At 51.2% G+C, this 12481-nt stretch overlaps 1 protein-coding gene across 1 annotated transcript; it reads right to left on the bottom strand.

Moving 5' to 3' along the window:
• Nucleotides 1–7316: 7316 nt before the first annotated feature.
• Rnd2 (Rho family GTPase 2) lies at nucleotides 7317–10914 on the bottom strand. Its single transcript, NM_001010953.2, has 5 exons — nucleotides 10640–10914; nucleotides 10053–10140; nucleotides 9156–9265; nucleotides 8269–8403; nucleotides 7317–8081 (listed from the first exon to the last, which is right to left on the bottom strand). Exons 1-5 carry the CDS (start codon nucleotides 10739–10741, stop codon nucleotides 7830–7832), a joined length of 687 nt encoding a protein of 228 aa, NP_001010953.1. The 5' UTR covers nucleotides 10742–10914; the 3' UTR covers nucleotides 7317–7829.
• Nucleotides 10915–12481: the final 1567 nt, after the last annotated feature.

The following is a 12481-nucleotide window of genomic DNA, read 5'->3' as shown; positions in this document are numbered from 1 at the left end:
CTAGAACCCATCGTGGAGACCTGGTTGGCCTCAAAATGACACAGATCTGCCTGCCTCTGCCTCACAAGTGCTGGGATTAAAGGTGTGTAGCAGCATACCTGACAGTCACCTTTTTTTTATGACAGGGTCTTTCACTTGGGACCTTTAGTTAGACTTGCCAGTAAACCCCACAATTCCTCTTTGTACCTCCTCCCATACCACCACCACCACTCCCATTTTTTGTTTTTGTTTTTGTTTTTTTCCATGACTACTAAGGATTAAACTCAGGTCCGCACAAAGTTGTGGGTAAATCCTCCACCAACTGGGACATCTCCTCAGCCACTCCCTTTCTTTAAAGCATTCCCAAGGTCCTGGAAGAAGAAAGGGATTGGGTAAACAGAGACTGTAGGTAAGTGGGTGTCTTGTTTCCCTTGAAAACTGCATAGAACAAAATGACTGGATCAGCAAGTGACACTCCAGGGACACCTGCAGGTCCTCCCAGCTCCTAGTCTGTAGGGCTCTAGAACAGAATAGACTATGGAGCAAGTTAGCAAACATTGCTTTGGCAAGCCTTGCCCTGGAACCTGCTGAGGGGGAAGGCTTTCCTGGAACTAAGGATTTTTAGGAACTGTCCTTGGAGTCTCCGGAGGCTTCTAAGCTTGCTGCTTGGGTCATCCCAAACTGGTAGGAGCAGAAAACCATGAAACCAAGATCTGTGCAGGAGCCAACTCTGGTTTCTCATCAAAAGCTACAAAATCTAGAGGAACTCTGTAACCCATGCATTGAGCACTCCCTCCACCAGAGGCCAAGCACAGGACTAAAGAGCCTTAGGGTTTTCTCCAACACCAGGCTCCACAACTCCTCCATTGTGTTAATGTGTCAGAGGTAGCCCATAAAGTCTGAGGCCCCCAGGCAGGGGGACATAAAGTCTAAAACCAGAAAGGGAGTTGCTATACCACCTTGGGGATGCACTAAACGCCATGGAATTGTACACTTTGCAAAGAGAAGTTGTATGTGCTATGAATTTCACGTACAACCCCGAATCAAACAAAACAAAACAAAAAACAAAATTCCATGTTAAGGAAAGGGAGAACTGAGCCCCCAGCTCTGAGGCTTTGAAAAGGTCAGGCCTCCTTGCAGGGAGTAGCAATGCCAGACAATGTGAGGGCTAGGCTGGGCCTCCCCCTCCTCCCTCTCCACCAGATGGGAACTGGGACTCTGGGGAGAAAGGCCCAACTGGGGCACGCAGGGCTACAGCCGAAAAGAGTCACCCAGTGAATGCACGCGGGCCACAGCCGTCGGCTCATTTGCATCATAAGCGATTGGCTTTCTCTGCTCGTCCCTCATTAGGACACAATGGACAGTTGTTTGCTGGCGCGGCAGATCGTTTACCAAGGGAGAGAAGGGGACAAGTGACTGATAGGCTGTGGTGTTGGGGGCGCGCAGCAACCCTCCACCCCTGCGTTCCACCAGCCCCGGGAACTTTTGTTTTCACGCTGAGAGTGGACCTTACAGCAGCCAGCCAATCCCCTTTGGCAGAGGTGCTGAGAGGATGTGAGACTTAAAGTCAAATGGCTAGAGCTGGGGCTTCCAGTACCAGGAGCAGGCGCCAGATTCTTGCTCCAGGGCTCAGCCCTCCTCAGCCCTGCAGTCTCTTCCCCCTTCCTCTTTCTCATCTAGGGTTCTAGCTCTCCAACCCCCGTTCCAGTCTTTGGTGTCCAGTGTGCTCTCTCCTGCGTCTCCTATCTCATCTCCTCACCCTGCCTTACCTCTAATTAACCCTTGTAAGGGTGGATCACGGAGAAGTGCTGTGGAAATTTGTGACATGGAAACTTGTCTGTGTTTTGGCGATGGGTGAGGAGAGAACATGTCATGTCGAGGGGTCATTTTTGGGTTTTGGTGGTGGTGTTTTCTCTCCTCCATTCTGAAATCCTCTAACTTAGGAGTAAGTGCTGGGTTACAGGCAAGCACTACCATGCCTGGCTTGGAGCCTACTGCAAACCAGGCATGAAGACAGCCATGTTTGTCTTCTTACCATCTTTCAAGGTAGAGCGGAGCTCAGAGAGGTTGAGTAACTTGGGCAGGGATACCCAGCTGGCAAGAGATAGTTGTTTGATTCAAAAACCTAGCCCGGTATGGTGGCGTACACTTTTAATTCTGACACTTGGGAGGCAGAGGCCATTGAATCTCTGAGTTTGAGGCCAGCCTGGTCTTCATTGAGTTTAAGAACAACCAGAGCTACATAAAGAGATCCCATCTTAAGAAACAAACAAAGCAAAGCAAAAGAAAACCCCAACATTCCCTCACAGAGTCTAACACGGAGTGGTAGGAGTCTCACTGCACGCACAGCCTCAGAGAGAGGCAGCCACTGCTCTGTTCTCCAGTGATGGCCTCCTTGAGGCCCTATGCTGGCTCCCACCTTTCTCTGGGCCCCCTTTGCAGGATGGTGGAACAGCACAGATGCAAGGCTTTTTACCACCCCCCCTGGGGGTCACGGGGAAGGCAATGATCCAGACAGAGCAACCTGGCAAACCAGACCATGGGGGTCTCCCTCCCGCTAACACCCCTCCCTGCTCCCATCTGCCCCTCCCTTTTGTGGGTCAAAGCTGCCAGCTTCTGAATCTGTTTCTTATGCTGGGGGGAGGGGGCTGGGGGGGAGAATCAGGGTGACGGGTGACAGGGTGTCTATGTGCATGAACATAAGGCCTCCGGGTTCATTCTGACACTGAATGAAAAACTCGCCAATTATTCGTCCAATCTCATTAATATGCAGACAGACATCTGTTATTTAGGAGTCAACAACAGAGGCATTTTCCTGGGGGGAGGGGAGGGGTACTTATATACATCTCTCATCTCTGGCTACTGTGGGATAGCTGCTTAGGACTCACCCCACCCAGCCCCCAGAATCTGGAGCACCCTATCTGAGTTCAGGAAGCCTTCAGGAAGGGAAGGAGGGGTTGGCTAAAGATGGCAGGCAACCTGGAACTCAGCTGAAAGGAGGGAGGCAGAGGGGAACCAAATTATAGAGGAGACTGCTAGAACAAAGAACTGAGCTCTGCTTGGGGAAGAGGGTGGAGCAGGCAGAGAGAGCGGCACTACGATGGCCTGCCAGGGTCCTGATGTCCACTGGGAAATCAGAGACATGACAACTTGCCCTCCTCTTCAGGCCACTGGACAAATCTGAGTGGATCTGAGCAGGTTGCTCTAGCAACGTGGGTCCTTAGAGACTTCAGAGAGCTGAGCAGGATAGCATATGCCTGTAATCCCAGTACTGTTAGGGTTGAGGCAGGAGGATTACAAGTTCAAGGCCAGTCTGAGTTATATAGTAAGACCTTGACTGAAAAACAAAAACAGCTGGGCATCGTGTCCCAAGCCTGTAGCCCTCAAAAAACATTTTCTGATGTTCTTAGGAGCTGTACGGACATGATAGTTTTATATATACATGAATGGAGAGGGGTGTGTGTGTGTGTGTGTGTGTGTGTGTGTGTGATTTCCTCTGAATCAGGGTCTCACTATATAGCCCTGGCTATACCCTATCTCCTGAGTGCTGGGGTAAAAGGTATGTGCCAGCATGTCCATCTGGAGAAAATTCCTATATTAAAGGCTGGGTAACTTTGTGAGACCCTGTTTTAAAACAAAAGATTAAAAGGAAGCCCCCAGGGAAATGGTCAGTCCAGAAAACATACATATGAGTGACATTATACTGACTGAGCAGGTTGCCTGTTTATACTTAGAATTGTAATAATGTTTTAAAAAGAGGCCGTGAATTTGGATGAGCACAAGGTGGAAGGGTACTTGGGAAAGGTTGAGAAGGGAAAGGGAAAGAGGGAAATTCTGGAATTATAATCTCAAAAGAAATTAAAATATAAAAGGGGGCATGGATATACATATCACGCAAACATGAAATCCTATGATCAATCCAAAGAAAGAAAGAAAGAAAGAAAGAAAGAAAGAAAAGGAAAGGAATCAAACAAAGGAAAAACATGATTCTTCAGACCCAATTCAAAAGCACTGAAGTCTACAGCCATGTCGGTTATAAATCTGACACCAGAGGCCAGGCATGGCAGCATATGCCTTTGATCCCAGCACTTGGGAGGCAGAGGCAGACAGATCTCTGTGAGTTCAAGGCCAGCCTGGTCAATGACGTGAGTCCCAGAACAGCTAGAGCCGTTACAGAGAGAAACCTTTTCTCAAAACAAAACAACAGGGGTTGGGGATTTAGCTCAGTGGTAGAGTGCTTGCCTAGCAAGCGCAAGGCCCTGGGTTTGGTCCCCAGCTCAAAAAGAAAAAGAAAAAGAAAAAAAAAAAAAAAGAAAGAAAAACAAGAAAAGATTGACACCAGCTCAGACCCTGTCAAAGAGTCAAATGACATTCTCACATTCTTCTAGCTCTCATCTCACATTCTTCTAGCTCTCAGGCGCTTCCTCTCAAGGCAATAGCTAAGATCAGCCCCTTTTCCTAGTATGAAATCGAAGGGTCAAGCAGGTGCTGGGACTGGGGCTGGGGCTGGGGCTGGGGCTGGGGCTTTGCCCTGTGCTTCCAGAGGAAAAGCTGTAGGACTGGACACAAGTCCTAGGGCTCTTTCCATGCCTGACCCCCCCCCCCCCGGGGGCGGGGGGGGGGAACGTGTGGAGTCACTGTTGCATTTGGCGTTTGGTGTTTCATAAGCTGAAGTGTTTGAGAAATTAGCCCAAGAGCTGAGGTCAAAATACATGGGCAGTACCACAGCAAAACTGGTTGTTTCACTAAATGGTTATCGATGCTACACTGGTGTCTAAATTGGAGGGCGGAACAGCTGCAGAGGAAGAAATTAACTGTAGCACACTGGGCCAGGGAGTGGATGTAAGGTCCCCTCCAGCCTTCGAGGACCCTTTTGGACCTATGGACAGCCCCACTGCCTCTTCCCATCCTTTGGTATCCTAGGTAGGGAAACTCATCCTCTTCCCCAGAAGTAGGTCTGGCAACTCAGCCCTGAAGAGGCAACCAAATTCCCTCCCCACTGGTTTATATTAAACTTTGGGGGTTCCTCCCGCTGATTTATCTTCCTAATTATGTTTGCTTTAGGTGGCTATTGTAATGCTTTTGCATTCTCTAAACACAAATGGCACGGGAGGAAGAGCAGAGGAAGTGAAAGTGTGCAAACCTTGTGCTGTGGTGGCTACAGGCTTGAGCCTGCTTTGTCCAAGAGATGCGCCCTGTCAAAATTCTCAAGTCAATTGTGTAGAAGATGGGGAGATTCTCATTCTGTAACCCAGGCTGTCCTTGAACTCTCAGCAATCCTCCTGCCTCAGCCTCCCTAATACTATGATTACAGGCAATAACCACCAGGCCCACTTCCCTTTTTATGGTGAATCCCTGCTGGGGGAAAAAAATCAGTCTTCATGGGCTGGAGAGATGGTTCAGTGGTTAAGAGTACTGAATGCTCTTCCAGAGGTCCTGAGTTCAATTCCCAGCAAGCACATGGTCGCTCACAACCATCTGTAATGGGATCTGATACCCTCTTCTGGTGTGTCTGAAGACCCCGACAGTGTACCCACATACATGAAAAAAAAAATCAGTCTTCCGAGAGAGACAGAACCCCACCCCCTCCAACACCCTTTGGCTCAGGACTTGGGGTCCCTGAGGGAAGTCTCAGAGTAGCCCCTGAACAGTAGAGGGGATGTGATGTCTGGTATCTAGATTCCCTGAGATTGGCAGCGATGGCTTTGGGATTGGGATTGGATTGGATTTTTTTGAATTGGTGAGGAGGCAGGGGTCCAGTAAGACAGAAAATGGGGGGAAAGCTCCTCCCTAGAGAATGGGTCTGCTGGAGGGAAAGAAGATATTTTGTCACATTTCATAAGAGCCCAGCCCAAACCTTCAATCTCCACAACCTCATCCATCTGAAAACCAAATCCAACTGCTTCTGCCTGAAGTCCCTGGTGGCTCCTCACAAGGACGGATGGACTCCCTATGGGCTCTTCAGCCACCTTGCCTCACCTCACGGGGCCTTTCCAACCATGTCTTCCCTCCGTGCTGTGGAGCCATCCCAGGCCACACTTAACTCTTTTCTTCGTACATCTGCATTTGCTACACCTATGCCAGTGGCACCTTTCTTCCCCCAAGCCCCAGCCAATGCCCTCAGGACTTACTGGCTCAGGGAGCCCTTCAGCTTGTACGGTGTCCCTCAGCCAAAGTGCCATCTATACCAGTTCTCAACCTGTGAGTCACCAGGGGTCACCTCAGACATTCTGAAAATAGATACTGACATTACGATTCCCAATAGTAGCAAGTTTACAGTTATGAAGTAGCAATGAAAATTATTTGATGGTTGGGGGTCCCCACCCACAACATGAGGAATTGTGTTAAAGGGTTGCAGTGTTAGGAAAGTTGAGAATGACTGGTGCACACTTAGGGTTCCTCACTTCCCTACTGGGCTAGCTTCCAAAAACTCAGACACTGTCTTCGTCTCTTGGTCCAGGATATGGCGCTGCCGCTAGCACAGTGCATACTTAGTGCAGGGAGGGATGGGGTATGCAAGGGGTCCCACCAGATGGAAGGATAAGGCCCACCCGCCTGCCTTCCTTCCTTCTCTCCTGTCTGGGAGAACTGGATAGGGTGGGGTTGGGGGAGGGGAGAGCCAACGATGGTTCCTGGGGGAGAATGTCACCAAAAAGAGGCCAGTGGGACCAGAGCCAGGAAGGGAATACAGGACAATCTGAAACCAGACTCCCAAGAAAACAGACCAGTACTGTCCTTGCTGACAAGTACTCCAGCCATCCCTTCCACCAGCTTTCATTCGCCAGGGGGCTGGGGCGGGGGTGACTCTCAATTACAGATGATGCTTGCCCACCAATCATTACGGAGCTCAAGACAGAACTGAGGGAGAGCCCCTGTCTGGATCCCTGGGAAGACCCCAGGGATTACCATCCCCTTAGGAAACTTCACCTTATACAGGGTTCAGATTCAATGATGTGGAAGCTTTCAATGCCTTCCTGTCTTCATAATCTCTAGAGAATCACAGGCTCCAAGCCAGGACAGAGATGGTGAACAGGGGCTTGTGCCACTTCAGCAGGCCCTCTGCCATGCTAGCAGGATACTCAGCCAGGCTCAGTAAGGCTGAGCAGTTGGACATCATCAGTTCTCTCCAAGTCCCCTTCCTCCGGGGCTGTCCACTCACATTAACTGCACTGAGGAGTCCCAAGGTGTTTTACTCTCCCACCCCTCCCCACCCGGGGCCTTCTAAACTTTATCCCTCCGTACATCGCTTTTTTCCTGTGTTTTCTCTGGTGGAGAGGACACTGGTAGATTGCTTTCCTTTGGTGGGGTGGGAAAGAAGAAACAAAGCTAAGTCCATAGCCGTTTTCCATGGTCATGGGCTTTTATTTGCAGACTGCTGGGGAAGAGGGGAAGCTCGAACAGGTTGGTGAGTTGATGGGAGGAAAGAACTTCTTGCTTTAAAATTTAGTGCATGTTGCCTGAAAGGTTAGCGTGTATGAGAACAGATGTGGAAGTGAGAGGAGAGACAAAGAGAAGATGGACACTTTCCTCAGGGAAGGCAGACGGGGATATGGGGACCAGGGTGAGCAAGGAAGATACACTTTCTATAGGAGACTCAACCAAAGTCATTGTCTGGTTTTCCGAACACCTACCTGCCCTATCCAAGTTCATGCCTCCGATGCCTACCCTGTTAGCTCTCTCGGCTAGCAGCAGGGAAAGGGATAAGGAAGTAGCTTCCTCCAACCAGAATTGCTCCTCTGCCTGCCCTGCCCTTCCGGCCAGGATCAGGAGGTCAGAAAGTCCAGGAGTGCACAGGGGAACAATGGTGTCTCTCACCTAGACCTCTTCCCTCTCTGCCACACTGCAACCCCTCACATGAGGTTACAGCTCTTGGCTCGATCTTTATGTATCTCGCCCTCATTTCCTCTGTCTGGCCGTCCAGGCAGTTGAGTGGATCGCTGCAGTCCTCGGCGAGAGTCAGTACGGCGCAGCTGCCTATGGCCACCACGGCCAAGAGAAGCCACTGTGGCCACATGGAAGACGTCCCTGACACTGCGCTCGGAAGACCGGGAGGAGCATTCAACGTAGGACACAGCTCCCACCTGCTTGGCCAGCACAGTACCCTGGGAAAGCAGCAGACGGGTGAAAATTATAGGCCTTCGTTTGGGAAGGAGTGTGAGGGCTGTGGGCTAGGGTTGAAGGTCAGACAGAGCTGGGGAAGAATTAAAGGTTAGGGTCGGAGGTTAGGGCAAAAGAACAGGCATGGGTGTGAAGTCTAGGTGGGGGTCAGTTAGAGTGAAGGGGTCTCACCTGCTCGTGTGTGACGGGGATAAGTCTCTGCTTGGATAGCTCCCTCAGGGTGGCCAGGTCAGTCCGCATGTCCAGCTTACAGCCAACCAGCACCACCTTGGCATTGGGGCAAAACTCCTGAGTCTCTCCTTGCCACTGGTTGGGGGTGGAAAATAGAGTTACGGAGGGGTGAAGGAAGATACAGGGAAAAGCTTTGCTCCGTGAACTCAGAAGTCACTTATCCTTCTAGACCTTCCTAGGTAAGAACTGATGGAGGAAGCTGGTCTTGGGTAGAGACCAGGGCAGTGTGGAAGGCAAGAGGAAGAGGGTTTCGGCGAGGGCTCCAGGGTTGTCACCCTCAACCTGCACATTTCCACTCCCCTTTCCCATACTTTGTCCTGAGAACAGACCAACCACACCCTCCCCTGCCTGGGAACTAAGGACAACCTCACTGACTCTAGTGTTCCAACCGGGCACTTTTCTTTTTTTTTTTTTTTCTTTTTTTTTTTTTTTCTTTTTTTTTTTTTTCGGAGGTGGGGACCGAACCCAGGGCCTTGCACTTGCTAGGCAAGCGCTCTACCACTGAGCTAAATCCCCAACCCCCCCGGGCACTTTTCTTACAGAAACAATGACCTGGTCAGCCAGCCACAGGGCTTTCCAAAGCCCCAGAATCGGCATCCACAGTCCTTCCGAGGGCAAGGGGACAGGGAAGGTGAATAAGCAGACCCCCAAGGCCCCAGGACCATTTCCAGCTCAACGACAGACAGACTTGCAGGTGGGAGGCATGGGGCCGGAGTGGAGAGATACCAGCTTCATCCACTACCCAGCTGAGGGACCTGCCATTACTCCCTCCTCCGCGTTTATGCTCTGGGCTCCTAATCTCCTCAGCAGTTTCCCCAGACTCCCACCTTCTTGAGGACACTGTCCAGTGTTTCTGGCCGGCTAATGTCAAAGCAGATGAGCACAGCATCAGAATCTGGGTAGGCCAGAGGCCGGACATTGTCATAGTAAGAGGAACCTGGAGGAAGAAAGAAAGTAGAGAAGGCGACTGGAGTGGGTGGCAGGCCTGGAAGGGAATAAGGGACTCAAGTGACCATGGTCAAGGAATGCTGGCGGCAAACAGTGAAGTGGTGGTCTTTAGTACCCATCGAGGGAGTGTGTCTCGAGGAGAGCAGGCAGAGAGGAGCAGAAAGAGTGGGAAATGGCTTATGGGTTTCTCTTATCTAACACTGATGATTTGTACTCTTTTGGAGTTTGGAAGCCCTTTAAGAATCTCAGAAAATCTACCGCTCTTCTGACAAATTTTGTGCTTGCGTTCTGGGCTTTGATGACACATCTTCCAAAGTCCTCCAGGGAACCAAGTAAAAATAAAAACCCTCCCCATGAGGTTGGAGCAAGGACAGGGAACGAGTGTTCCTGTTCTCCTGGGACTCTAGTTCAGTATAGAGAGAGGGAGAAAAAAATACTTTCCACCACCGTCCCCCACCCCAGAAATTCTAAATAGCTTTCCTAAACCCAGTCCCATTTCCTAAGAAGCATGTTCCAAAATAAGTCATTTCTTTCCAAGTTCCTTGGGTAAGCAGAACCCAGCTGCAGGGCTGATGTGAGGCTTTCTACTTCAGAACATGGTTTCTGTCAGGCATAAGAAACTCTGCCTCAGTGTCCCTGACTTAAAACAGAAATTGATATTCTGTTCTAAAACTGGATGGATGTCTGAGCTGACCGGAGATCTAAGGCTCTAGCCAAGGGAGGGGCTAGAGTAAGGGACCTTGGCAGTCAGGGTGACCCCGAGGGACTTGTGCTACCTGAAGTATCCCACATGTTGAGCTCAATGCGGCGCTTGTCGATCTCGAAGCTGGCAGTGTAGTTCTCAAACACTGTGGGGACATAACTCTGCAGACAAGGATGGGTCAAAATGAGAGCTTCTCTCCAGTACTCACCCTGACAACTGCCCTCCTCCCTCGACACCCGGTCCAGCTCAGTCCCTAGACAGAAGTTGGTCTGAGGCTGGGCTAAGGGAAGATCCGGGGAGCTACTGTCTCCACCTCCACAGAATCCTAGCTAGACTCTCAGACCCCCCCCCCCCCGCCTCGGGGTCCGTTTAGCCCCTAGTTCTTTCCCTCTCAGATGCCCGGGACCTCCGACATTCTCCCAGAGCGCCCTCCGGGATCTTCTGATGCTCCTAAGCCCCATATATTTCACCGTGTTCCTTGATTCCTTCCACTCCAATCCTCTGCAGTCCTTTCAGAGCCCCCAACGCCTCCTTCCCCTCCTCTGAGCCTCTTTCTCTCGTCCCTGGTTACCCTGGTACCGGTTTCCAGCGGCCCCCGGGGCCCCTATTACCCACTTCCCGCAGCCTCGGTGCCCCTCTCTCCAGACGCCAATTCCTCACCCCGGGGTAGGCGTCCTTGGCGAACACCTGCAGCAGCGCTGTCTTGCCGCACTCCGCGTCCCCCACCACTACGATCTTGCAGCGGCCACTCTGCCCCTCCATAGTCCCGGCTACGCGCCGGCCCCCCACGCAGCCCCCCTCCCGGACACAGCCACCGCCTCTGCCGCCTCCTCCCCCGCCGCTGCAGCTGCAGCCTCTCGGGCCGCCGACACCGGCATCTCGCGGGCCCGCGCCGAGCCCCCGCCCGGGGCTGCGGGCCCCCTCCGCCCCGCCCCTAGCCCGCGGGCCGCACCTCTGGCCCCGCCTCCCACCCGCACCGCCGAGGGGCGGGGCCCGAGATGGGGCGGGGCCTGTGAGGAGGACAGGGGCGGGGGGTAGTAGCGAGTCAGACTCTAGCGCGCAGCTGTGACCCCTGAGTGTTGGTGACCAGCGAACCCTGTTTATTTGAGGAGTGGAGGCGGGGCGGACCGGGGGCGAAGTTCTGAAGGGTCGGCTGCGAAGCTACAAACACAAGCGCAGGGCTCGAGCCTTCTGTGTGCCCACGCGTGCACGCAGGTGTACTAGTGCGGCGGACACGCGCGGCGACAGCCATGCATTTCCTGAACACAGGGGGGCGTGAGATGTTAGGAAAGGGAGGATTTTTGATTTTTGTCTCCCTCCTCCACTCTCGGGTCCAGGCAGAGCTTGGGTAAATGCAAGTACAGACCCTAGCCCTCCCACTCTACATTAGTGACATCATAGCTTTCCATCTCCATAACGACGAGTGGAGGCCTGAGACCAACCTAGAAACGTGGACTAAGTTCCTCTAGCCAAGTACTGAGTGGAAAGTTTTAGGGGAGCGTTTGCGTCCTCTGGTGGACATTTTGGTAGAAAGAGTTCAAAGGGAAGGCTAAGGAAGCTAGAACCCATTGACAGCTCTGCTGGGCAGAGCTAAGCCACTAAAGCCAATTTCAGCTTCATCTCAGACTAACAATAATCAAACCGCCATTTGCATGACAGTTTTTGCCTAGAGGAGGATGGAGGAAGGGACTTGGGGGGGCTGAAAGGAGAGGGGCTGCGATCCGGATGTAAAGTGAATGAATGGATACATAAATAAATAAATAAATAAATAAATAAATAAATAAATAAATAACAAAAAAAAATCTTCCTTAGCCAGGCATGGTGCTGCACGTCTTTAATCACAGCACTCAGGAGGCAGAGGCAGGCAGATCTGTCTGAGTTTGAGGCCCACCTGGTCTACAGAATGAGTTCCAGGATAGCCAGGTCTAAATAGAGAAATCTATGTCTCAAAGCAAACAAAACTTTTCCTTAAGTCCAGGATGTTCGTTTTAATTTTATCTGGTTTTGAATAACCGTGTAATGGTTAACTAAAACACAACATCATCACTACTTTTCAGAAAGTAAACAGACACACAGCATTAACACCCAAGACGGTTCAGTTTAAGTCAGATATGAAACTCAAGAGTAAAACTACATTCATGAGGCTCTGGGTTCTAAAGGAGATTGAGAAAGAAAAGAGAGGGTAGGGTGATGGTGCATGCCTTTAACCACAGCACTCTGGAAGCCAAGACAGGCAAATCTCTGCGAGTTCAAGGCTGGCCTTGTATTCATGGCAGGTTCCAGGCTCCAGGCCAGACATGGCTACATAGTGAGATCCTGCCTTAGAGGTTCACAGGCTTGTAGTTTGCCATTCCGAGAACACGGTGAACGCAGTCTGCTTATTACTAAATGGTAGAGTTCAACCTGAGGCACAATTTCACCAGGTTCTGATCCACAGGTGACTAGCTCCCCAAATCTGATATAAACTCAGATTTTTAAATTATCCTTCAGACTGTGCCACGA

This window comes from Rattus norvegicus, chromosome 10 (assembly GCF_036323735.1).
Source record: "Rattus norvegicus strain BN/NHsdMcwi chromosome 10, GRCr8, whole genome shotgun sequence".
NCBI lineage: Eukaryota > Metazoa > Chordata > Mammalia > Rodentia > Muridae > Rattus > Rattus norvegicus.
The sequence above is the reverse complement of the archived record's forward strand: the minus strand, read 5'-3'. Positions and strand labels throughout refer to the sequence as shown.